General features: G+C 38.5%; 1 protein-coding gene, 1 long non-coding RNA gene and 1 other non-coding gene across 5 annotated transcripts in view; 2 read left to right on the top strand and 1 right to left on the bottom strand.

Moving 5' to 3' along the window:
* TARS3 (threonyl-tRNA synthetase 3) overlaps positions 1-25,326 on the bottom strand; it is a 73,148-nt gene that overhangs the window by 23,636 nt on the left and 24,186 nt on the right. For both annotated transcript variants that reach the window (XM_072796387.1, XM_072796394.1), the window contains exons 10-15: positions 25,003-25,101; positions 11,062-11,228; positions 9,127-9,289; positions 3,686-3,823; positions 448-525; positions 263-363 (exon numbers count right to left, since the gene is read on the bottom strand). In XM_072796387.1, the coding sequence (XP_072652488.1) occupies positions 263-363; positions 448-525; positions 3,686-3,823; positions 9,127-9,289; positions 11,062-11,228; positions 25,003-25,101 (746 nt within the window). The remainder of the gene's footprint in view (positions 1-262; positions 364-447; positions 526-3,685; positions 3,824-9,126; positions 9,290-11,061; positions 11,229-25,002; positions 25,102-25,326) is intronic.
* On the top strand, positions 6,042-18,207 carry LOC140616065 (uncharacterized). 2 transcript variants are annotated; one of them, XR_012016568.1, is made up of 5 exons: positions 6,042-6,177; positions 12,089-12,158; positions 13,683-13,988; positions 15,156-15,267; positions 15,363-18,207. It is a non-coding gene; the product is annotated as an uncharacterized lncRNA (long non-coding RNA). The 2 variants fall into 2 exon arrangements; XR_012016567.1 differs by having other exon boundaries at positions 15,156-18,207.
* On the top strand, positions 22,871-22,977 carry LOC140624063 (U6 spliceosomal RNA). The gene has a single exon (XR_012023604.1). It is a non-coding gene; the product is annotated as a U6 spliceosomal RNA (small nuclear RNA).

Below are 25,326 nucleotides of genomic sequence, written 5' to 3'. Positions count from 1 at the left end.
GGGGCACTTGGGTGGCTCAAGTGGTTCAGCATCTGCCTTTGGCTCAGGTCGGGATCCCAGGGTCCTGGGATTGAATCCTGCATTGGTATCCTCACAGGGAGCCTGCTTCTCCCTCTACCTAGGTCTCTGCCTCTCTCTCTGTGTCTCTCATGAAAAAATAAATAAATCTTTAAAAAAATAGAAATAGTATTTTATTGCTCATGTTCAAATAACAAATAACAGCATATTAGTACTACATTATTTATCATATTCAATTACTCACCTAACATATGTAAGATTAAATCTAATAGGGAGTTGGAAGTCCAGCTGAATTGTAGCACATTGATGGTATCTGCCAATAGCATCCTTGATTTTTATATCAATCTGTAAATTAAATGATGTTTGCTTAAAGACAGCATTTGTTTTTCCTTTAAATTTTACTCTTTTTGAGGCATATGGTCTACTTACTTTAGGGCCATAAAATGCTCCATCTCCTGGATTCATCTTCCATGGTTTTCCAAATTCCACTAAGCTGTTCTGTAATTGCTATTTTTTTAAAAAAAAAGAACATTTAAAACTTATACTTCATTGTACTTTTTATTTTTTGCCATATAGCTCAAAAAAGTAAGGAATTACAAATCTTAATTATATTCTGTTTTAGTTCAACATGTATTTATTGGGTATGTTTTATATTCCCCCTTCTGCCCTTTGTGGTTGAGGCCTCTATACATTAAAAGGCATGAAAACTTTGATCTTTTTCCTTTATCCACTCTATGTTCTCCCATTTCACTCTGTTTAGGTGGATAAGAAGGTCTTGCCAACTGTCTCATGCTTTTCTTCTACCTCTGTACATGTAGCTGGGGAGAGGTGTCCTTCATGATTATGGAGGGTGGGAGCAGGAGGCCCACTCTGATCTTCAGCCTATGCCACATAAAATCCTTTGACGCTAGCCTGTAGTGCAGACTGCAGAACTGATGGTGATTGGATATACATATAAGTATCTTAAAAAGTGTCAGTGAGTCTTCTGGCTATTCCCTATGGATATAGCTTCCTTGGGAAGCATCCGGGCTTTCCTAAGTCCCTGGCCAGAATACTGTCAAACCAGCATTCAAAGTCCTGTCATCATCTCGATATACTGTTGCCCATGAGGGGGATTGACATTTGGAAGTAAACTGTTGACAGGGAAGTCAAAGCAGTGGTGATGTCTCAGGGCTGAAGCCAGAGTTATCAAGCAAGCTGACTTGTGGGGTCCTGGCAGGCTCTTCCAAGATCTCAGAGTGCATGAGGAGTTGGTCTTGGCTGAGATCCAGATCCAGATCCAGGAGGCTCTCTCATGGGCCTGCTTCTACTACAGCAGCTTGCATCCTACTTAGCACTGAAGAAGGCCACCACCACAGATTCATTTCAAAGGCAAGAAAGCTAGCCTCTGCCTTACTCTGCTTCTGCAAGCAGAAGAGGCACTGGAATATATTCCCAGAGAAAACGAACCCGGCTGCAGGAGGCAACTAAGTGATGGAGAGAATTTAGGGAGCTCCCACAGAATTAAAAAGCCAAAGAAAGGCTAGGTTTTGGGGAAAAGAATAAAGCAGTGTGTACTGATCCTCACTGGGCCTCTGAGGACACAGTAATCAAAAGGCCCAATACAAACAGCCAAGGATAAGAAAGCCTTTGGTACATGCTGGGCTCTAAACATATTGATTTGCTTAGAATTGTGTGTGTATGGGTTTGGGACGTTCTTAGAGATCTTGATGACTCACTGAAATGATGGAAAAGTGGAATGCAAAAGAGATTTGGAGTGGGGTTATTCCAGCTCCAAGGGGCTGGTAGATTTACAGAGGTTCCAGAGGCAAAGGCCAGACCAGGCCTGCTGAAGCAGCATTCCACATTCCCTTCAGACTTACCTGAGTAGGAACCCTCCAGCTGAGCTTAGGTTAAATTAAAAAATTGGAGAGATAGAACATTAAACCCCCATTTGGATTTTAATTTTCATAAGAAAACGTGGATTTTCTTTAGGTCACAGATTCCTTGATTAAACTTAATAGAAAGCAGGACTCACATCATTCAAATCTACGCTACCCTTTGCTCCTCACATTTTGGCTATTTGGACAAGCTGATGGTTGGACAATCTGATGGTTACATTGCCATAGCTGTCTAGAGAGCTCTGCTGGGTTCCCTAACTACACACAATCTGAGACAGGAAATAAGGTAACAGTGAATTGACAGCCCAGGAACAATGTGGCCTTGGAGCTGACTTCACTAATATCTCTTTCAAACCATTTCAGAGACATCTGAAGATATATATAGATATAGATATAGATATAGATATAGATATATAAAATTACTTCCCAGATCAGGGGTCGACATCATGGGAAAAACTCCCCAGAGTAGGATTCCCATCTTCTAAGGGAATAGTCAATGAGCTAAAAAAGTGCAAAAAAAAAAAAAAAAAATGGTGGGACACCCCATTCCCCCCATGCCAGGCCCACACCGAGTCCCCCCACTGTTTACCCCCCACGCTCCATGTATGGAGTGATGATGATGATGATGATGATTCTACTATTAATAATACCAACATCTAATATTCACTGAACACTTACATGTGCCTGGCACTATGACAAATTCCTCACATAAATTACTCATTTAAGTCCACCAGAACCTTATGAAGTAGGTATAATCATCATCACCATCATCATCATCATCATCACCATTTCAGACTTTAATGCTTCTATAATTCATACATGGAGCTAACCTTTGAAACTAGGCAAAAAGTGCTCCAGAGTCGAGCTTTATGCCCTCTTTTCCTCTTCCTACTTCCATGTGGCTAAGCAGGTAAACTGTGTCAGCATCCTGGGGCAGGCTGTCTCATGTGACTTTCTTTTTCCATTCAACAGATATGGAAAAACATGCATTTAGGATGGGCATGGAACAGTGGGGAGAGGAGGCCCAATTAAATCTCAAGCCCAAATTGCTTCTATCCAGTTTCTGCCTGCCCCAGTACCTAACAGAAAACTGTGACACTATCAATACAGTGTTCCTCTGATTCTTAATTCCTTAATGATCTGTGTGATCAGTGTCCATGAGTATTCCATGAAGAGGTGGACCAATAGGCAGGTCAGGGATCAGGCCTTCCTGGGGTGTCTGGCCACCATCCTCTTTTCTAATAAAAACTGACACAGGACATGTCTTGTATTCTTTTAATAAGAAAAAAAAAAAAGCATGATGAGCTCTTTAATCTTGGTTTTCCAAAGCTGAGATGTGGCATGTGAGTCTCTGTGTGCCCCCAGACAAAGGATGGCACTAGAGGCTGTGATTGTGGAGGGGATTTGAGCATCTGGTGTATGCATCTGTATCTATGAGTCATGCTACATTGGCTCCATATCCAGCAGCTTAAAATAAGCCAAACACACACCAAGCGTGCCTGCAGATCAGAGGATTCTTCTTTAAAAACTGAGGAAATTGGTTATTAGTGACTGACACTTGAAAAAGTACAAATAAAAACCTGACATAAACTTTAAAAGTGTTTGAGACAAATGTAAAGAAGAAAAACCGGGCAGCCACATTCTATAGTCTGCGTATTTATCCTGTAACTACCAATTTAAACAATTCTACTGCAAAGCATGGCATCCTCCTGATGCAAAGTAACTGCAGTCACTCAGGTGGTTTCCACACTCACAGAAATAAAGGTGTGTGCTTTGTCTCTCCCTACCTTTTCAGCTTCATCCCATAGCTCAACCTCTCCTAGGAAGTTTTCAGGTCTTGTTGACAAATTTAATTGAAAGGAGAAGCCAAACGTTGAGTAAACAGACTGCAAAAACTGCAAACAGCCCTTTATTTCTTCTTCAATCTGAAATGAGAACAAACGAAAATCTAAATAGTTAACACCAAATTACAACTATTTATGGCATTTTAAAAAGTCTTTGTGTCAGAGAGAAGTAAAGCAAGTTTTTACTATATGGTCCATGACACTGTTTTGATTGTTCATCCATTCCTTACTCAGATATCCAGGGAATTCCCAACCCAGCACATGCCTGGTGTGAGCAGGATACCAGCAGCCCCTGGGCCAGTGCAAGTGGTAGACAAAGAAGCAGGCAAGGCTGCGTCACCATGAGCAGTGACACACAAAAGGGGGAAGGGCAGCTGTCCAAAGGAAGTAATACCCGTGCTGCTGCAGCCAGAGAGTAAGTGAGAGATCTCCATGGAAAGCTAGGGCAGGAGCTTTTAGAGCAGAGGAAATACTGAGAGTGAGGGCCCAGAGGACAGAGAAGCAGTCTAGGGCATGAGAGCCACAGGAAGCTGCTGTGGGACCTAGCTGTATACAACAGGGATGAGGGCACAGAAGGGTTGTAGGTGATCAGGCTAGAGGCAGGCAAAGGTCAAAGAGAATTAAGGGTTTTCAAAGCCGGGTTAATGTTTACACTTTTTAGCCTGAGAGCAATGGAAAACCAATGAAGGGTTCTTCAGCGAGAGACCAACACAATCCAATCTGTTCCTTTCAAGTATGGAAAATGGATTGCCAGGCCCATTGGGAACCTGGTAGGGTTGTTTAGGAGTGAGATGATGGTGGTTTGAACTAGAGAGAAGCAGCTGGAATGCAAGGAATCTGTGCCAGAAATTCAGGGATGAACAAAATTATTCAGGAATTAATAATACATTTAGGGAGAGTTATCAATAGGGCTTGTGACTAACTAGACACAAGGAGTGAAGAGTAAAGGGCACCTGGACTCCTGGCCCAGGCAGTAGAGAGGATGTTGATATAGCCCCTGAAAGAGTGAACAGGGAAGGTGGAAGCAGTGGTGTATGAGGCAGAAATAGGGGCTGATTTTAGACATGGCAGATATGAGGATGCTTGTGATTGTCAGGCAGACAGGTCTATCAGGCCCCCTGTCAGGTTGAGATCTGGAGCTCAGGAAAGAGAGCTGAAATGCAGGTGAGATTGGCAGCTGAGCCTAGGATGTAACCAAGGCCCCGGGGAGTGCAGTCAGATCAGAGCTAGGGGTTGTGAGGGTGGGGGGAAAGAAGGACATGCTTAAATGCAAACAGAATAGGGTCAGCAAAACTAAAGCCTTTTAAAAGAATAGGGGGAAAGGCAAGGATCTGTGTTCTACCACTACGTATCAGTTTGAATTTTTCAGATTTTTTAATCTGTGGAATCATGTAGCACATGCTCTGTTTTTGTCTGGCTTTTTTCACTCAGCATAATTATTTTGAGAGACAAAATAATTATGTTATATGTGCCAATAGATCATTCCTTTTCACTAATGCTGAGTTTTCCATTGTATGGATGTACCACAGTCACTTTTTTACATCCACCTATTTCTGGGCATTAGGGTTGTTTCTCTATTTTGGCTATTTCAAATAGAGCTGCAATGAATGTTTCTGTTCAAGTCTTTGTATGGATGTGTGCTTTTTTCTTCTCTTGGGGAAAGAAAAGGAGTAAGATGGCTGGGTCATATGGTAGACATGTGTTTGAGTTTTTAAGAAACTGCCCAATTGTTTTTGAAAGTGATTATACCATTTTACATTCCCACGAATGGGCGTGTCATATGGTGGATTACATTGACAGATATTCTTTTTTTTTTTTTTTAATTTTTATTTATTTATGATAGTCAGAGAGAGAGAGAGAGAGAGAGGCAGAGACACAGTCAGAGGGAGAAGCAGGCTCCATGCACCGGGAGCCCGATGTGGGATTCGATCCTGAGTCTCCAGGATCGCGCCCTGGGCCAAAGGCAGGTGCCAAACCGCTGCGCCACCCAGGGATCCCACATTGACAGATTTTCTGACATGGAATCAGCCTCACATCTCTGAAGGCTAAACCTCACTTGCTAGTGACGTGTAATTATTTTTATATATTGTTGAATTTTATTTGCTAATATTATGTTAAGGACTTTTGCATTTGTATCCATGTGGGATATTGGGATATAGCTCTGTCTGGTTTTAGTATCAGTCAATACTAGCTTCATAAAATCAACTAGGAAGTATTCTATTTCAGAACAGAGTGTGTAGAATTGGTACTAATTCTTCTTTGAATGTTCCATAGAATTCTTCAGTGAAAAAAATCTGAGCCTGGAGATTTCTTTTGGGGGAGCTTTTAAATGACAAATTCAATTTCCTTAATAGTGATGGGACTTTTCAAATGATCTACTTCCTGTCAGGTGATTTATGGTAGTTCCTGCTTCTCAAGGAATTGGTACTTTTCAAGTAAGTTACTGAACTAATTTATGCAGAGTTACTATATTCATTTATTATGCTTTTGATGTCTTTTTTTTTTATGCTTTTGATGTCTTAAAGGTCTTTAGTGATATCTCCTATTGATTCCTGATATTGGTAATTTGTGTCTTCCCAACCTTTCTCTTTGTTAGTCTTGAAGGAAGTCTGTTAATTTTGTTAACTTTTCAAAGAACCAGTGTTTCTGTCTCATTAATTTTTTCCATTGCTTTTCTGTTTTCAGTTTCATTGATTTATGCTCTGGTGTTTATTGTTTCCTTCCTTCTTATTATATTGGGTTTATTTTACTCTCCCTTTTTTCTGGTTCTTGAGGTGGGTGCCAAGATATTGATTTGAGACTTTTCTTTTTTATTTTGGGTTTATCCTTTTTAGAGTTTTCTCAGCTTCTTAAATCTGTAGGCTTATGTCTTTTGCCAAGTTTGGCAAGTTTTTAGCCATATGTCTTTGAATATTTTTCACCTCCACTGTTATTCTCCTCTTTTTCCAGAACTCTGGTGACATAAATAGTAGACATTTTGTTTTAATCCCACTAGTCTCTGAAGTTGTGTTCATTTTTCTTTCAGTCTCTTTTCTCTTTGTTGTTCAAACTGGGTCATTTCTACTGTTGCCTTCAAGTTCACTGATTCTTTTCTCTGTCCCCTCCATTCTACTCATGATCCATCCACTATTTTATTTCAGTTATTAAATTTTTCAGTTCTAAGACTTCCATGTGGTTCTCCTTTATATCTTTTTTTTTTTTTAAAGATTTATTTATTTGAGAAAGAGAGATCAGGGAGAGGAGAAGAGGGAGAGAATCCTTAAGGAGGCTCCACACTCAGCAGAGCCCAGTGCAGGGTTCTATCCCAGGACTCCTCAGATCATGACCTGAGCCAAAACCAAGAGTTGGCCACTTAACCAATTGAGCCACCCAGGTGCCCCTCTTTTATTTTTTCTTGAGATTTTCTATTCCTTTGTTGAAGCTATTTTTTCACTTGTTTTCAAGTGTGTTTGTAATTGCTTGGTAAGATATACTTATGATGGCTTCTTTAAAATCTAAGTCAGATAATGCTAATATCCTTGTCATCTCCACACTAATGTAGATGTCCTTTCATTAAGTTGAGATTTTCCTAATTCTTGGCATGATGAGTGACTTTTGATTTATAAAATTTAAAATTTGGTTAGTATTTTAATTTTATTTAAACCTCTGTTTTAGCTGGCTCCCATAGACCACTGCTCCAACAGGAAGGGTGAAGTACTTCCTGATTACTGCAAAGTGAGAGTAGATGGTCTAGATTTCCCAGTGGTGATCCATGAAAGACGAAGCAAGAATCCTCATTACTAATGGTGACAGTGGGATTTCTGGCTCTCCACTAGGTTTCCTCTGATAACATGTTGGCAGGGAGAGGTAGGAGTTATCTTGTTACTACTCCTCATGTGGCCATTACTGACCACACTGAGTACATGGCCTCATTACTGTGGGGTGGTAGTAAGTGCTCTCTCACCGTAGATCTCCTCTGACAGCACTCAAACAGAGACTGGAAGAGGCATCTTGTTACTGCCAGATAAGGGTGGAAGCCTAAGCCCACATGGTCTCCACTGACACTCTGGAGGTCCTTGTTAATGCCTGGCAAAGATATGAAGAATTGGTATTATTTTTTTCTTTCAATGCTTGGTAGAATTTACCAGGGATTCTATCATGGCTTGGAGTTTTCTTTGTGCAAAGGCTGTTCACTACCAATTCAATTTCGTTTACAGACAAAGGGCTACTCAAATTATCTATTTACTCTTAAGTAGAGTTTGGTAGTTTGTCTTTCAAAGAACTTGTCCATTTTATCAAAGTTGTCAAATTTACTGGAATAAAATTGTTCATAATATTGCCTTAGTATTCTTTTGCTATTTATAGAGTCTGAAGTAATGTCATGTCTCTCATTTCTAGTATTTTTAATTTGTATCTTCTCTTTTTTTCTGATCAGTCTAAAGGTTTATAAATTTTATTGATCTTTTTACTCAAAGTAAAACTAGACTTTTTACTGAAAGTTTGTACTTTTATTTTTTTCTATTTCATGATTTCTGCTGTTATTTTCTTTCTTTTGCTTATTTCTGACATAATTTGATATTTTTTCTAGTCTATTAAGTGGAAGCTGAGGTTACTGATGTGAAAACATTCTTTTTTGATATAGGCATTTAGTGCTACAAAATGTCCCTGTAAGTACCATTTTATTTTATCTTATTTAAAAAAAAAATTTTAAGTACCATTTTAAATGGTACTTTGATGTATTGTATTTCCCTTCATTTCATTTAATTTATAACATTTTCTAAGTTCCTCTTTGATTTCTTCTTTGATCCATGGATTATTTACTTTTCAAATATTTGGGGATTTTCCAGAAAGCTGTTACGGATTCCTACTTTAATTTCACTGCAGCCAGAGAATGTATTTTGTATGAATTGAATCTCCTTAAATTTACTGAGAATTCTTTTAGTCCCAGAATATGGTCTACTTTGGTAAATGTTCTGTGTGCACTTTCAAAGAATGTGTACTCTGCTGTTATTGGTTGAAGTATTCTATGAATGTCAGGTCAAATCATTTGATAGTGGGCTCTTTCATGGCAATTTTTATTTGAATTGACATGAAAATCTGAACAAGTAAACTCTCGCTTCTAGGCAATTTTGAAAAACAAACAAAACCAAAATTCTTAAATCCCTTAAAATATTCCACTTAATGTCTTTAAGTTAATAAAACTAGATGAAACTTGGTAGAAAAAATAATAAATTTCATGACAAGAAATTACTGATCTATTACCAAATTAGAGGATCAAAAATGTTAGAGCTGAAGGAGACCTTAGAGATGAGACCAGACATCTTATTTTATGGTGACTCGGAAACTAAGAGATGTGTCCAAGTCAATACACTGTTAACCATGCTTCACCCTGTATTACTGTTTACCTGCTCTACTGTGCAGAAGATGTGGGCATCATCCTGCTGGAAGCGCCTAACTCGAGTCAAGCCACTTAAAGTTCCTGATAATTCATTCCTATGAAGAACTCCAAAATCAGCCAATCTGACAGGCATTTCCCTCCATGATCGTGGACGATGAGCAAACATTAGACTAGAAAAGATGCAACAACACACAGCTTTCACTTAGCATAGAAAAGATTAAGTAATTACCTAAATATTAATAAGTTACAGTTAAGCCCCAAGATCTGTAAACCACCTTATCCTAGTTCTTAGATCACCAGTTTAAAAAAAAAAAATTCCTCAGGGGCACCTGAGTAGTTCAGTTGGGTAAGCATTCAACTCTTGATTTCAGCTCAGGTCACAATAGAAAGATCCCGGTCATCTCTTCCAGAAATTCTGTTCCCTATTCTCATTCACCCATGAATTTCCACTTACTGTGTACAATTCATTTCAAAAGCTACTTCTTAAGTGAAGCCCTTCTGGACACTTCCCCCAGACAGGGCTAGGCATTCTCTCCTCAGGCTCTGAGGTCACCTGGAACAAGCCACTATTTTGACACTGAACTTACTGATTGTCTACCTAGCTGCTCCTGTCCCACTCTGCTCATGAGCTCCCTGAGGAAATGGACTGTGTCTTAATAATCTTTGCATTTGTAGCACCAAGCACCATAAGCACTCAACAATTGTTTCCTGTTGAACAAAAGACCTCTCTTCTGCAAAAAAAACAAACCAAAAAACAAAACAAAAACACCAACAAAAAAAAAAACAACCACTTCTGTCTCTCACCCCATCACCACTAAGCCACTGTGATCTTACTCCCTTATTCCAAGGTATGAAAATCAAAATTTCATTCCCTACTTTCATTCAGGCTTACTTATAGTTGAAATCATAGGCTATAGCTTCAAATGGTACCTAACAGGAAACTGAGTTAAAAAGTTAACAGTGTTTTAAAGAATGCAAGGCACTAGGTTAGCTTTCAACTTCTGTTTAAAAAGAGAGCAAATATATTATTTACACACCAGTTTTCACAAAATTAAAGGTAAATATGTATTTTTTACATGCTGTCATCATAAAGTTGAACTTCTTTTAGTCTTTACTGAAAAGGGCAAAGACTTTTCTTCAGTTGGTTTTGAGGTTTCATAGTTACCTTCTAAGGCCAACTTGAAACTATGTATATAATAGTTTACAATAGTTGTATTACTATTATAATAGTAATACAACTATGATACAAAGCAACAGTTGGGATATTTTTTGGGGAGGATCATGTTTGTTCACACCCTATTATGATATATGCTTGTCTTACAAGGTTGAATTTGCATACTAGCTTTAGGATAATTACATTCTTTCATAGAATCTAAGGCAATATTGTAATATGCATCACTATTTTATGTACCACTAGAAAGGAAAATAACCATTAAGTTATGACATAATGCTAAGATGTCTCCATTTATATGATGCATCCTAATTTCACGGATGTTGAAATGTTGGGGAGTGGATGGGAAGGTATCTTAGAATCAATGATATCCAACAATCCATTGATTATGACTGCATTGGTCTTGTTTTAATCAAACCAAACAGTATACAAGAACTAAATGTTGTGTAATCTGTATATTTGAAGTGTATTACTATTACAAGAATATATACAATAATTTATAAAATTGATACACAATTCTATCTCTAAGAGGCACAAAAACTAAATGACTTCCAGCTAACATTCCATACCTGCCAAAGATCAATTACATCTTGGAGTGTAAATGCATTTTCCAGAATGAAATAACTTAGTAAAGATGATTGGTAGCCACCACTCCTCAGATTTAAGGAATCTCCTAACTCCAAAAAGGCAAAAAAGTAATATTAAAAGCTAACGGTGATGAGGTGTGCTATGTGCTCTTATGCAAAGACTTGCTTCACTTTTAATACTCACCAGTGCCCTGGGCAGTTCATGGGCTTAAGAGCAAAAGTATCCTTTTCAATATCAAAGGTGAACATGTTCTCGCTGTAATGCTGCCAGTGGCCTGAGGTTTCCCAGAGTTTGCTGTTGAACATGTTGGGAGAGAGCACTTCTGTGAAGTTACGTCGGTGATACTCCTCCTTCAAGATAAACACACTTAATGTTAAAATGTGGCACAACAGATCACAATTCCATGCAAAGTAACACTAGGAACGAATATTTAATTTAGGATTACATCTTATATTAATTCGTGGTTAAGGTATCCTCAGTTTTAGGTGTAGAACTTTCTGGATCATGAAAGAAAGATTGATGTACCCTCAGTACAATGTTCACATTAAGTACCTTTATTTTATACTATACAATAGTATATGTTACAAAATCTGTTAATTCTTTGAAAATTAATCAAAATTATATAAAATTATACAAATTACACATATCATCACATATATTGTATATATATCTATATACTATGTATATATAAACTTTCTATAACTACAAATCCTAAAAGCCTTCTATGTTCTAGATAAACAACCGGTTATTTTTATGTTACTTAAGATGTAGAACAGTTTTATAACTTAATAAACCTGAATGTTATACTGCATGATAATTTAGTTTTGATTTATTTAGTTCTAAACAGAAATGAAGCTGAGAATTTTAATTTATAACACATTAAGTAGTTGATATCTATAAAGTCATGAGCTGGCTTCTCTCTCTCCTCCATCTATTAACAGCTTCCCTATTTCAACACTCAGGAAGGGAAGATTTTCAATCAAAATCCTTATTTTATTTAAACTTTTTGTTTTCTTCAAGATATCAATCAGATGATCTTTGTTGCTGGTTTCTTCGGTTCCCACCATTTGTTAATCACTTAAGGGATATATGGCGCAAATCTGGAGCAGCATATTTTAATGATGTAAAAAATATATTTATTACAATTAAAAAAGTATAAAGCATAATACTTTAAAATTACTAACACCACTTGTTTTATACCACTTAACAGGATGCCATTGTTACTCTTCAGCAAAGCATCTTGTCAGTCCAATTGTGGATAGCTGGGTCTCAGCCATTTAGTAAGCTAAATTTACCTGTCCTTTACTTTTACTAAATTAGAAAGTTTTAACAAAATTATAGGTCATTACAAATGGCAGTTATTATCCTGTGGCTATGTCAGATGTCTCTATATATTCAGATTAAGCAAGGTCCCAAAAATTGAAGAATTTTTTGTGTCTTTGGTTGTTTCTTTTGACAACAGACTATTTTAACGCTTGGCTCAGGAGATAATAATCAATGGACTTTTTAAAAAAAAGATTTTATTAACTTATTCATGAAAGACATAAAGAAAGACACAGGCAGAGAGAGAAGTGGGCCCCACACAGGGAGCCCCATGTGGGACTCGATCCCGGCACTCCGGGATCACGCCCTCGGCAGAAAGCAGACACCTAACTGCTGAGCCACCCAGGCATCTCATCAATGGACTTTTAATCCACTCTGGGTACAACTGCTAATCATGCTAGCAATTCATATGTTTGGGAATGATTTTAAAGTATGCCCTATGACAGGAAATGTCATTATGTTTATAGCTTACTTTGTGCAGTTTAGCAAAAACCAACTATTACTATCAACTACACTGCCTTATCTTTATGTTATACATATGTAATACATATATAATGTTTTGTCTTTCTTATACATACACATACACATAAGAGAGAGATAAGGAAAGATGAAGCAAATTGGCAAGATGTTAAAATTGATGAATCTAGATGAAAGATACAAGGATGTTTACTGTATTGTACTCTAACTTTCTGTAGCTTTGAACTTTTCAAAAGAAAAAGTTGAGGGAAAATATATCTCACGCTATTTCATCAATTTATTTCTCTAAAGAGTAAAGAATATCAAGTGCTCACAAAGAATAAAGTCATGGTGGTTGAGTAGTCTCCAGCTCAGTCTGCTCTCCTGAAGAAATACTGATAGCTTATTCTGAAGATTAAAGATTGCATTTCGGGGACCCCTGGGTGGCTCAACAGTTTAGCGCGTGCCTTTGGCCCAGGGTGTGATCCTGGAGTCCCGGGATCAAGTCCCACATCAGGCTCCCTGCATGGAGCCTGCTTCTCCCTCTGCCTGTGTCTCTGCCTCTCTCTGTGTGTCTCTCATGAATAAATAAATAAAATCTTAAAAAAAAAAAAAAAGATTGCATTTCATCTCTGAAATACTAGTTTCAGGCTATGGAAGGTACTGAACTTGACCTGCACTTAGTGATGTGGTTATCTGACTCCAAAATATCAGTGTCACAGAGAAGTATTTTTCAGTAATTTTTCATTACAAAAACTAAGCAATTACATTTAAACAGCTCCTTCCCAAAACCATACTCAAATAAAAGAATTTTTATAAAATCAAAAATCTACAAGGCCAAAGGAATAGGAGGGGAAATGAAAGCTATATAGTTTAAAGTCTATAAAGTATATGAACAATCACCTTGGCAGACCTAGGGAAGCTGAAACTAAATGGGAGAATTCCAGAAGCAAGTCTACTTTAGCTGGGTATAGATTTCTAGGCTTCACATTTTTAACGCATTGTTCCTGTCTTCTGTTTTTTAGTGTTCCATTGAAAATGTCATTGCATATTGATACCCAGTCCTGTGTCTATGGCTTTCTCTCTCTCCGGAGACTTAGGATTTTTCTTTATCCCTAAAGTTTTGGAATCCCTCAGTAATGTGCCTTGGTGCCCAAGGAAAGAATGCTTTCACCAAAAATCCCAGACACACTTCTGTTGGGAGCTGAGCCTGACCCTGGACATCTGGAGCTCCTATGGTACTGAACCAACAGGCAGAGAATGACTTGCTCTTCTGACCAGGAAGACTGACCCCAATTACTAGAGATGACGGTGCTGCTGTTATACAAGGAGTAAGGAGGACTATGTCTGGAATCAGTACAGAGCCTTAAGTATTTCCATATCCAACAATGATGGTCAGTGGGGAAACCCTGGTAACCTAATAACGAGAGGATCACTAAGAGTTTGGATCCTATGGGAAGCTTAAAGATCCTATTTAAGTCATCCACTGTTATGGGTTGTATGGTGTCCCTTAAAGAAGACATGTTGAAGTCCTAACCCTTGAAGTCCTAACCTTAGAGTATGGCCTTTTTGGGAAATAGGGCCTTTACAGAGGTGTACACATTAAGATTTGATCATTAGAGTGGGCTTTAATCCAGTTTGACTGGTGTTATTATAAAAATGGGGAATTTGGACACAGACAGACACATACACAGGAAGACAATGCAAAGACATGCAGGAAGAAGGCTGTGTGAGGTCAGAGGACTGCTGTGACACACCAACAAGCTGAGCAACACCAACAATGGCTGACAAACCAACACTAGCTGGGAAGAGTGGGGAAAGGACTCCCCCACAGGTTCAGAGGGAGCACAGTTCACCGACACCTTAATTTACACATCTGGCCTGAAGAACTTCAAGACAATATGTTCCTCTTGTTTTAAACCACTTGGTTATGGTGCTTTGTTAGGCACCCTATGAAACTAATGCACTCACCAAGTAAAATACTCTGTCCACCTGAGATGCTTGTGGCACGGGGGGAAAGGGAATGGGTGGTGGAAGAAATAAGCTCTGACTTATCAATTTAGCCCTTGTGTCCATTTATAGAGGCTCAGGATGGAACCATTACATCTAATTATTTCTTTTCCCTAAAAACTTACATGAAAAGCACTGATGGTGGCTAATGTCACAATTTAAATTTTTGCCAAGACTGAACTGATATCAATGATAATACATTGCCTAGTGGGACTTTGGGTGAGGAAATAAATGCCTTCATCCAAGCAAAGGACAAAAATGGACACCAAAGGGGGCCTAGGTGGCTCATCAGCTCAGGCCTTGTTCCAGAGTCATGAGTTCAAGCCCCATGTTGGGCTCTACCTACTTGGAGCCTACTTAAAAAAAAAAAAAGACACTGAGTAGCAAAAGGGGTGTGTTGTGCTAGTTCCTCTCCATTTGCCACTCCCTGAGCCACCCCATACTCAGCTAACTTGTCCCTTATCTGCCCTATTCTGTGTTCCCAAAAGCTGACATCTATGGACTACATCACAAGGCTTACTTGCCTTCTGATTCCTATTTGGGTTTGACAAATCGGAGGTTCCAAAAGGATTCAGAAGATGGAAGAAGAAAGCAGTTAAGGTATTTACTCCCTCCTTTCTCACTTCTTCCTTGCCTTGGGTGATTCTGACTCTGGCTGTGATCTCTAATTATAGTCTCTCTTCCATGGCTTCAAGCTCTCTCTAGATTCTGGAACACTATTCTCTCTCCTTGCTGGTTTTGGGCCTAGGGATGGAAGGTAAGTCTAGCTGCTGGTAATCTCTGTGTGCTCTACAACCCCTTCTCAGTATCTCAACTGGACCCACATCTCTGTAAATATTTTCTTCTCTAGACTATCTACAGTTAAACCCTTTGAGTGCACTGCCAGGACTCTTTCTGCACACATACTAAATGTTTTGATACCTTACATGTCTGCAAAGATAAGTTTGGTTTGGAAATCCACTGAATCCAAGGTTGTGGGAACAAAAAGCACAAGTTCTCCAAGTGGGTTATTAGAATAAAACAAGAGGAGCCACTCCTTTCTACTCCATGTTTTTCTTGTAAAGATAAATATAAATTTACCATATGACCCTGAAATCACACTCCTATGTACTCACTCAAGTAAAATAAAAACCTATATTCATACAAAAACCTGTACATAAATATTTAAAGTAGATTTATTTGTAATTTTTTAAAACTGGAAACAATGCCAATGTCCCTGAGTTAGGGAATAAACAGTCTGTGCTATGTCCATATGATAGAATATCGCTCAGTAGTAAAAGAAGCAAACCACTCATATACTCCACTTAGATGGATCTCAAGGGTATTATGCTGAAGGAAAGAAACTAGTTTCAAAAGGTTATATACAGTGATAATTCTGTTTATATGGTAAAATTTTAGGGATGGAGAATCAATCAATAGTTACCTACAATTAAGCAAGAAAGAGTTTGCATCTAAAACGGTAGCATGATGGAAATTTCTTGGATAATGAAATTGTTCTACATCTTGGTTGTTCTGGTGATAACACAGTTCTGCACATTTGTTGAAAGGAATGAATTTTACTGTATGGAATTTTTAAATGAAAAAATTTAAGGGAAGTAATAAAGGAAAAGAACCAGGTGATAGACACACTGCAGAATTCTGGGGGGAGGGAAGAGTTTCCAGTAGAGTATCAATAAGATGTCTCTATTTATTTACTATCAGTTATCCATACAGTCAGTAACCTATACATCCAAAAGTTCACTCACCTTCACTTAAATAGAAGTGGAGGTCATCTCACCCCAGAATCAAAAACTCAGAAACTCTGGAATTTCCTTCTTAGTGGGAACAACATTCCCTCCTGCATGCCCTTCCACAGAAAGGCAGAAGTTCTATTTCTGAGCAAAATGGCCCCACAAAATGGACTGTTCCTGCAGAGGCCACTATGCTTGGTACCATCTACCCTACCACTTTGGCCACAACTGACTGCTTTTGGACCTGGCACAAAGCCAACAGCCCTTGAGGTGGCCCTGATGTGACTGAGAATCTGCTCTATGTGTACATCTTTTGCTGCCTGGTGAGTAACAGAAAAAATCTCTCTCTTCTGGACCATAAGATACACAGGATGGGGCACAGAAAAAAAAGACACAAATGATCAGACTGAACAAAAAGTAAGACCCAACCATGTTCTAACTTTCAAGAAATGTACATTCAATATACAAACAGAAATAAGCAGGTAATAAAAGGACAGAATGATATATATCATGCAGTCACTTATATAAGAAAGCAGTTTTGCCAATGTTAATATCAAAGTAGACTTTTAAAAATTAGCTTTAAAAGGTCAAGTACTGTATGATTCCACTTATGCAAGTTACCTAAAATAGTCAAATTCATAGAGACAGGAAGTAAAATGGTAGTTATCAGAGGCTGGGGGAGATGAGAATGGAGAGTCATTACTTAAGAGGTGCAGAGATTCATTATGCAATGATGAAAAGGTCCTGGGAGTTTGGGTTCTGCAAGATGAGAAGAATTCTGGAGATGGAGAGTGGTGATGATGACTGCACAACAATATAAAGGTACTTAATGCAACTCAACTGTATGATTAAAATGACTGAAATAGTAAATGTTATGTTACATATATTTTATTACAAAATAGCTTTATTAAGGTACAATTTATATGCAATAAAATTCACCAATTTTGAGTACATAACTCTTAATGACTTTTGACAGATGTATACAGTCATGTAATCTCAAAACAATCAACACATAGAATAGTTCAGGGGCATCTGGGTGGCTCAGTTGGTTAGGCATCCAACTCTTGGTTTCAGCTCAGGTCATGATCTCAGGGTCATGGTACTGAGCCTCGAGGCAGGCTCTGTGCTGTACATGGAGCCTTGCTTAAGATTCTCTTCCCCGACCCTCCCCCTGCTCTCTCTCTCTCTAAGTCTTTTTAATTCATTTTTTAAAGATTTTTTATTTATTTATTCATGAGAGACACAGAGAGACAGAGAGAAAGAGGCAGAGACACAGGCAGAGAGAGAAGCTGGCTCCATGCAGGGAGCCCAATGTGGGACTTGATCCCCGGACTCCAGGATCACGCCCTGGGCTGAAGGCAGGCTCTAAACTGCTGAGCCACCCAGGAGTGTCCCACTCTCTAAGTCTTTTTTAAAAACCAGATGTAGAATATTTCTTTCACATCAAAAAGTTCCCTCCTGACCCTCTGTAGTCAACCTCTGTTCTCAGCCCCAGGATCCTAATCATCTTTCCTTTGCCATATCTAAAATTTCATATAATGGAGTCATACCACATGTGTGACTTCTTTGGCTTAGCATAAAGCTTGTGAGATTCATTCTTCTCATTGCATGCATCAGTTCTCTGTTCCTTTTTATTGCTGAGGAGTATTCCATTGTATGGACATACCACACTACATTTATCCTTTCACAAGATAATGAGAATCTGGCTTGTTTCTAGTTTTTTGCTATTATAAATAAAGTTTCTGTGGACATTCAAATACAAGTCTGTATTGTTTTTATTTTCCTTGGGTAAATAACCAGGAATGGGATAGGTCACATGGTAAGCAGATGTTTAACTGTGTAAGAAACTGCCAAACTGTTTTATAAGGTAGTAATACCATTTTGCATTCCTACCTGCAAGGGAAGTTAGAATTTCTCCACATTCTTGATAACCTCTAGTGTTTTCAGATTGTATTGGTTGTTGTTGTGGAGGTGGGGTTTTTGGGTTTGTTTGGTTTTTGTTTGTTTGTTTGTTTTTTGTCCTGGAGTATGTATGGGTGGGGGGCCATTCTAGTGGACATGTAGCTTGCTGGTTTTAATTTTTCATTTCTTTTTTTACGGAGAGAGACAGAGAGTGCAAGCAGGGGGAGGGGCACAGGGAGAAGGAGAATCTTAAGCAGGTTCCACATCCAGTGCAGAGCCTGATGTGGGGGTTGATCTCACAACCCTGAGATTGTGACTTGAGTCAAAATCAAGGGTCAAAAAAACAAAACAAAACAAAACAAAACAAAATCAAGGGTCAATGCTTAGCTAGCTAAGCCACACAGGTGCCTCTAATTTTCATTTCTTTGATGACTAATGATGTTGTGCACCTTTTTATGTGTTTCTCCACCATTTCCACTCAAAAAAATCAAATGTCTAGGGGACAATCCGTGAGAAATGTGCAAGACCTCTAAAACAGAAGTTACAAAATACTGCCAAGGGGAAAGAAAGAACTAAATGAGCCAACAAAATGTCCATGTTCATAGACTGGAAAACTCAGTGTGATGAAGGTGTCAATTATCTGCAAATTAATCTATAGAATGAATGTAATTCCAACCAAAATTCAAGCATAATGGTTATCATGTATATACACACAAACACACACACATAAAAATTATTTTATTAAGACAAATATTTTACTATAGTAATAAATGGCACTGAAGCTACTGGATAACCCAGTGGAATGAACCCTGACCCCTCTCTTCCACAGAACCTAAAAACAAATTCAAGATAGATTGTGGCCTTGAGTCTGAAAACAAATATAATCAAGCTTCTAAAATAGAACAAAGAAGAATATTTTCATGACTCCAAAATAGGCAAGGATTTCTTAAACAGGGCACGAAAAGCCCTAACCAGAAAAGAAAAAAATAATACATTGGACTTTGTTAAACATAAGAACTGTTAGTAAAAGACATCATTAAGAAAGTGAGTCCATAGCTACAGCCTGAAAAAATCCACTCGCAATATATACATTCAGCAAATGACTCATATCAGAATACAGGAAAAGCCCCTAAAAATCAATAACAAAAAGACAACTCAGTTTTTAAAAATGGGAAAAATACTTAAATGGGAATTTCATAAAAGAGGATATCCAAATGACTGACAAACAAAAAGCTTGTCACATCATTATTCATTAGGGAAATGCAGAATAATACCATGGTTCCCACTGGAATGACAAACTAATAATACCAAGTGTTGAAGAGGATGTAGAGTAACTGGAATGTTCATATATTTCTGGAAGGAACATTATATGGTTCAACCACATAAAACTGTTCAGCATTTTCTTAAGTTAGTCATTACCACCCTATGATTTAGCAAATCCACTCTTAGGTGTATGCCTAAGAGAAGTGAGTTCATGCCCACCAAAAGACATGTACAAAAAATGTTTGTAGCAGCTTCATGTATAATAGCTCCAAAGTGGGAACAAACTTAAAAGTATCCCTATAGGATAATGAATAAGTACCCTGTACTACAGTCATAAAATATAATACCTCTTTTTTCAATAGAAAAAATTATACACAAAACTTGAATGAATCTCAGACATTAACCTGAACAAAAGAAGTCAGAAACACAATAGCTAATACAGTATGAGTCGATTTATGTGAAGTTTAAGACCAGACACAATTGATCTATGGTTCATAGAAAACAGCAAGGTCATCTCAGGTGAAAAGAGGGGAGGCAGGTATTGATTGACTAGGAAGACACAAGAGAACCTTATGAAAGGATAAACTGTCCTAGCACAGGCTCTGTGCTCAGCAGGGAGTCTGCTTGTTCCTGTCCCCCTACCTACTCTCTCGAATAAATAAATGAATAAAATCTTTTTAAAAAAGGATGGAACCGGGATACCTGGGTGGCTCAGTGGTTGAGCGTCTGCCTTCCACTCAGGTCATGATCCCAGGGTCTTGGGATCAAGTTCCGAATCAGGCTCCCTGCTTGCTTCTCCCTCTGCCTATGTCTCTGCCTCGCTCTGTGTATCTGCCACGAATAAATTTTTAAAACTTTTTTTTTTTTTAAAAGGAGGATGGAACTATTCTATCTTGATTTGGGAGGTGGTTGTATAGACGTACACACGTATAAAAATGTATTGAGCTATAAGCTTCAGGTTTATGCATTTTAACAAATGTAACTTAAACTTCAATCAGAAACTCTGGCATCAGCCTCCACCTGAACATATTCATATATAGAACTCAATGTAAGAATCACCTCGATAAGCCTAACACTTGGAACCATTAGTGATAATAATGAAAAAATGGCCATTTTAAGTAACTAAGCTTTGGAACAGTCTGTTATGCTGCAATAGATAACCAGAACAGAATTTGCACTAGATGTGGATGCTGCTATAACAGTAGCCTAAAATACACAGCCTTGGCTTGGGGGCAAGTGGTAGATGGAAGCTAGAAGGCTACAGACTGTGAGGACTTGGAAGGATAGTGAGGAAAATACACTGAAGGATGAAGAAAGGGGGACTCGATAGATGGTGTCAGAAAACACTATCACCTGAGGTAACATGAAAAACAGAAAGAGTATCCAAAGAATTCATGGAGTATAGCTAGGCATGTGTCTAGGCAGAAAGAAAAAAGGGACAATTGACTTCTTATGACTGCCTATGACAAAATACAAGGGAGACATAAACTAAACAGGGTACTATTAAGTTTTTGAGAAGAAATATCAAAATGCCAGGACCCGTTAGATTAAAAAATAAAACCACTACATCCTTAGGCTCTCTCAACAAGATAAGAATGGCTTCAGCACAAAGACAAAATACAGATTACCACCAATAAAATATGGCCTTAGGGTAAAGCTCTTGAGGGTATGGCTGTATGCCATATTTGTGAAGTTCTCAGAATGAGCTACTTGAGTAGCTAGTAGGGCTTCTGAGAGTCTTAAGATTGTGCCTTGGTAGACAGAGAGTCTAAACAGCTAAACACTAAGAGTATTTTATTTATTTTCTTTTATTTTATTTTTATTTTATTTTTTTATATTTTATACTTTTATTTTATTTTACTATTTTATATGTATATGAGACAGAGAGAGAGCACGTGCACATGAGCTGGAGGAAGCAGGAGAAAGAATCCGAAGCAGGCTCTACATTGAGCCAGATGTGGGGCTCAATCTAGAGACTGCGAGATCATGACATGAGCTGAAATCAAGAGTCGGATGCTTAACTGACTGAGCCACCCAGGTGCCCCAAACATTAAGGCTTTTAAGAATCATAAGTTTACTGTCTCACATCAGCTTCACAGGCAGGCTTAAGTAGAGAAGGATCTGGTTCAAAAAGAGATGCAGGTGTGATTTTCCCCTAAGTGTTGATTACCAATGTATACAAAGGACCCCACAAATCTTTTAAAGGAATTCTACTATCTTAGACTAAAAGGGACAGAGACAGCACAAAATGAAATGAGGCCTTGGGACTCATCAAACTTCTACTGAAAGAAACAGGTTGAGAATATTGAGAAAGCTACTCAGAGGTCCACATGGGCTATTTCTCATGGTAAAGGAAGGATGATTCAAAGGGCAGAACCACAACTCATGTAGAGACAAAGGTCCTAACCAAAGTGCATTTTCTGACCAGGGATAAAGAATGAGTAGGTTGTCAGGATTTCTATAGATCAGTGAGTATTACTCTACCCCACCCCTTTTGGAATGGCAGTATGTACTACATCCTATTTATCATTATTTTATAATGTTGGTGGGGGGGTTGGCCCACAGATAACTTGTCCCTTTACTTCACAGATCTTACGATGAGCAGAACTGCTTTTGGTGATCTGTACTTTGCACCTGAGGAGCCTCATCTGCACCTAGACCTGATTCAGATGACGTATTATTAGATTTTGAAGAATATATATTTTTTTTAATTTTTATTAATTTATGATAGTCACAGAGAGAGAGAGAGAGTGAGAGAGAGAGAGAGGCAGAGACACAGGCAGAGGGAGAAGCAGGCTCCATGCACCGGGAGCCCGACGTGGGATTCAATCCTGGGTCTCCAGGATCGCGCCCTGAGCCAAAGGCAGGCGCCAAACCGCTGTGCCACCCAGGGATCCCAAGATTTTGAACTAACAAAATCTAATCCAATAATCAGAGGAGATTTGGAATAGTTTGTTACTCAGTAGTAGAACACATTGGAAGAGCAGGATTGATTGACCTCCAGTCTTTTGGAGCCGAAGAGAGGAGACTGTCAACTGGAAACCCCACAGGGTCATGCCCTAGAAATATGGATGAGGGCAGCCCGGGTGGCTCAGTGGTTTAGTGCCGCCTTCAGCCCAGGGCATGATCCTGGAGACCTGGGATCGAGTCCCACATCGGGCTCCCTGCATAGAGCCCGCTTCTCCCTCTGCCTGTGTCTCTGCCTCTTTGTTTCTCTCATGAATAAATAAGTAAAATCTTAAAAAAAAAAAAAAAAAGAAATATGGATGAATAAGAGGTAGATTGTGTCTGATCAAAATAGAAGCCCAGTGCTCACTTCGGCAGCACATATACTAAAATTGGAATGATCTAGAGAAGATTAGCATGGCCCCTGCGCAAGGATGACACGCAAATTCGTGAAGCGTTCCATATTTTTTACTGTCTGTACTTTAGGAATAAAACTTTGATTTTCAAAAAAAAAACCCCAAAAAAACAAAAAAAACAAAACAAAATGGAAGCCCAGCCCTAACTCACCTCAATCTTTAATTGGATTGAAGAATTAGTCTTCAATCTTGTCAGGGGGTAAATGCTCTAGTGGGAGATGACATTATCTACAGCTTCTGAAGTTCTTTTTATATACAATATTTAGATATAATAAAAAATTACTAAATATGAGAAGAGGCAAGACCATATAACAGATCAAGAGAAAAAATAGGTAAAATCCTTAAATGGTTTTTGTTTTTGTTTTGTTTGCATGGAAAGGCCAATTTCGTCAAAGACATCCAGGAGTTCAAAGTCCTCTGCCTCATCTGTGTCTGCCAAATATTCTTATTCCAAAATTCAGGAACTCACTCTTTCCAAGTACCCTTACCTTAAATAATAGACCACAGGGATTGTGCATTTAAATGACTTTATAATTCTGCAACCCATACAATCAGGCCTTGGGCCTAATCATCAGCCATGTGTATCTTGCATCTATAAAGATAAAAGATTCTTTTCAGGCCATCATAGAGGCTGTGTTTATTCTCCACACAACCCCAAACCTTGAGAGTTGAAGGTGCCAAGGATGTGTTGATTTTCCAGCAAAAACAGACCATCCAAACAGCAGCTGTGATGGTCATTGAGACCTGCTGAAGCCTTGGCTAATCTTCAGTGATTCTTCAAGGCCCTCTGGCCTACCATGGCTTCACACTGGCCAATCCTTACTGGAAGGTACATAGCCCAGATAATAGAGTCCACAGAGTTTAGCCTCCAGGGACACCGCACAAGAAGGAAAGGAAATGAGACTAGTAAGGTGGACAGAGAATAACCAGCTCATGCCATTAACCTTTTCTCAGGAAGTTGCCAAAGAAAGTTCTTCCCCAAATGTGAGGGATAAGGAAGGAAGCGGAAGGTGTAGGATCAGGAAAGAGGAGAATAGCTAGAATAAGAGAGCAGAGACATGAAAAGAGTAGCTAGAATGAAGAAAACAAGTCCTAAGACATCAGTTGGCAAGAATCCTTGTAGCAAGTTAATTGTAGAACAAGAGGACCAAATTTTTAAAAATTACTGAGATATAGGGACGCCTGGGTGGCTTGGTGGTTTAGCGTCTGCCTTTGGCCCAGGGTGTGGTCCTGGGGTCCTGGGATCGAGTCCCACATTGGGCTCCCTGCATGGAGTCTGCTTCTCTGTCTGCCTGTGTCTCTGCCTTTCTCTCTCTCTGTGTCTCTCATGAATGAATAAATAGAATCTTAAAAAAAAAAATTACTGAGATATTACCTGAATCATCCGAAGACACTGTAAGAAGTTTTGCAGTTTTGAGAAAAAGTTTGAGGATGAATTTAGTGATAGGAACTGAATAAGTTAGTGATATAAAACTGAGTAAATGAAATTTCAGGTAATAATTATGGAAAGACAAAAAACACACTCAGAAGGAAACATAATCCTAATAGTCTACGTGGATCACCTCTGAACAGTATCTGTAGTTTAAATGATGTAACTGAAGACTTTCTATCTATAAATTTTATTACAAGAAGGTATCTTACACAATTGTCTTTACCCTTTGCTCTGGATGGAGCTGCCACGTCACCTGGGAGTCACAGTGGAGGGGGACCATGGACCACATTTTCAGAAGCAACATTTGATCATTTAGCATAGTATGCCAGATAGGACACTTCCTCCTTTCTTCTCCTTCTCAGGGAGTTCCACACTTAGTCTATTGTTTACCTCTGTATTGTTTGTGCTCTAGAAACTTAAATGGACAGTAAGTGCACTTCTAGAAATCCCAAGAATGCATTTTATTTAGGGGATATAGAATTCATCTCATTGTTTTTTGGAAGCGCAACCCAGTATTTCTCTCTTAGGTTCAAAATTCTTATTAATATTGTTAAAGTTAATGAAAATGCTCAGCCATTTTATTATGAAAAAATAGTAAAATGTAAAATGGGGCTGAATAAGAGAAACATTTTAAAAGTTAACTTACTCGTATGAAATCCATAAGTGTATTATAAATGAAGGCTCCTCTGGGAAGAAAAAAGCAGCTTCCAGGACTGAGATCATGGAAAAAAAACAGTTCTTGTTCCTAGATTAAAACAATAACTGCATCTCAGATCTCACTGCCATTGATCAGTATTTACCGTATACATATGACATGCTAGGAATGAGACATACTCAGTTACAATTTCCATCTTCTAATAACTGACTTCCCAAAAGCCCCTCAGTACTTACCTCTAACTATATGTACTAGCACACATGAATAGTTAGCTTTTCATGTACCTTTATTTACTGCTGATTTCTGACTTGGCAC

Source organism: Canis lupus, chromosome 2 (genome assembly GCF_048164855.1).
Source record: "Canis lupus baileyi chromosome 2, mCanLup2.hap1, whole genome shotgun sequence".
Classification (NCBI taxonomy): domain Eukaryota; kingdom Metazoa; phylum Chordata; class Mammalia; order Carnivora; family Canidae; genus Canis; species Canis lupus.
Note: the sequence above shows the minus strand (reverse complement) of the source record. Positions and strands in the feature narration are given on the sequence as shown.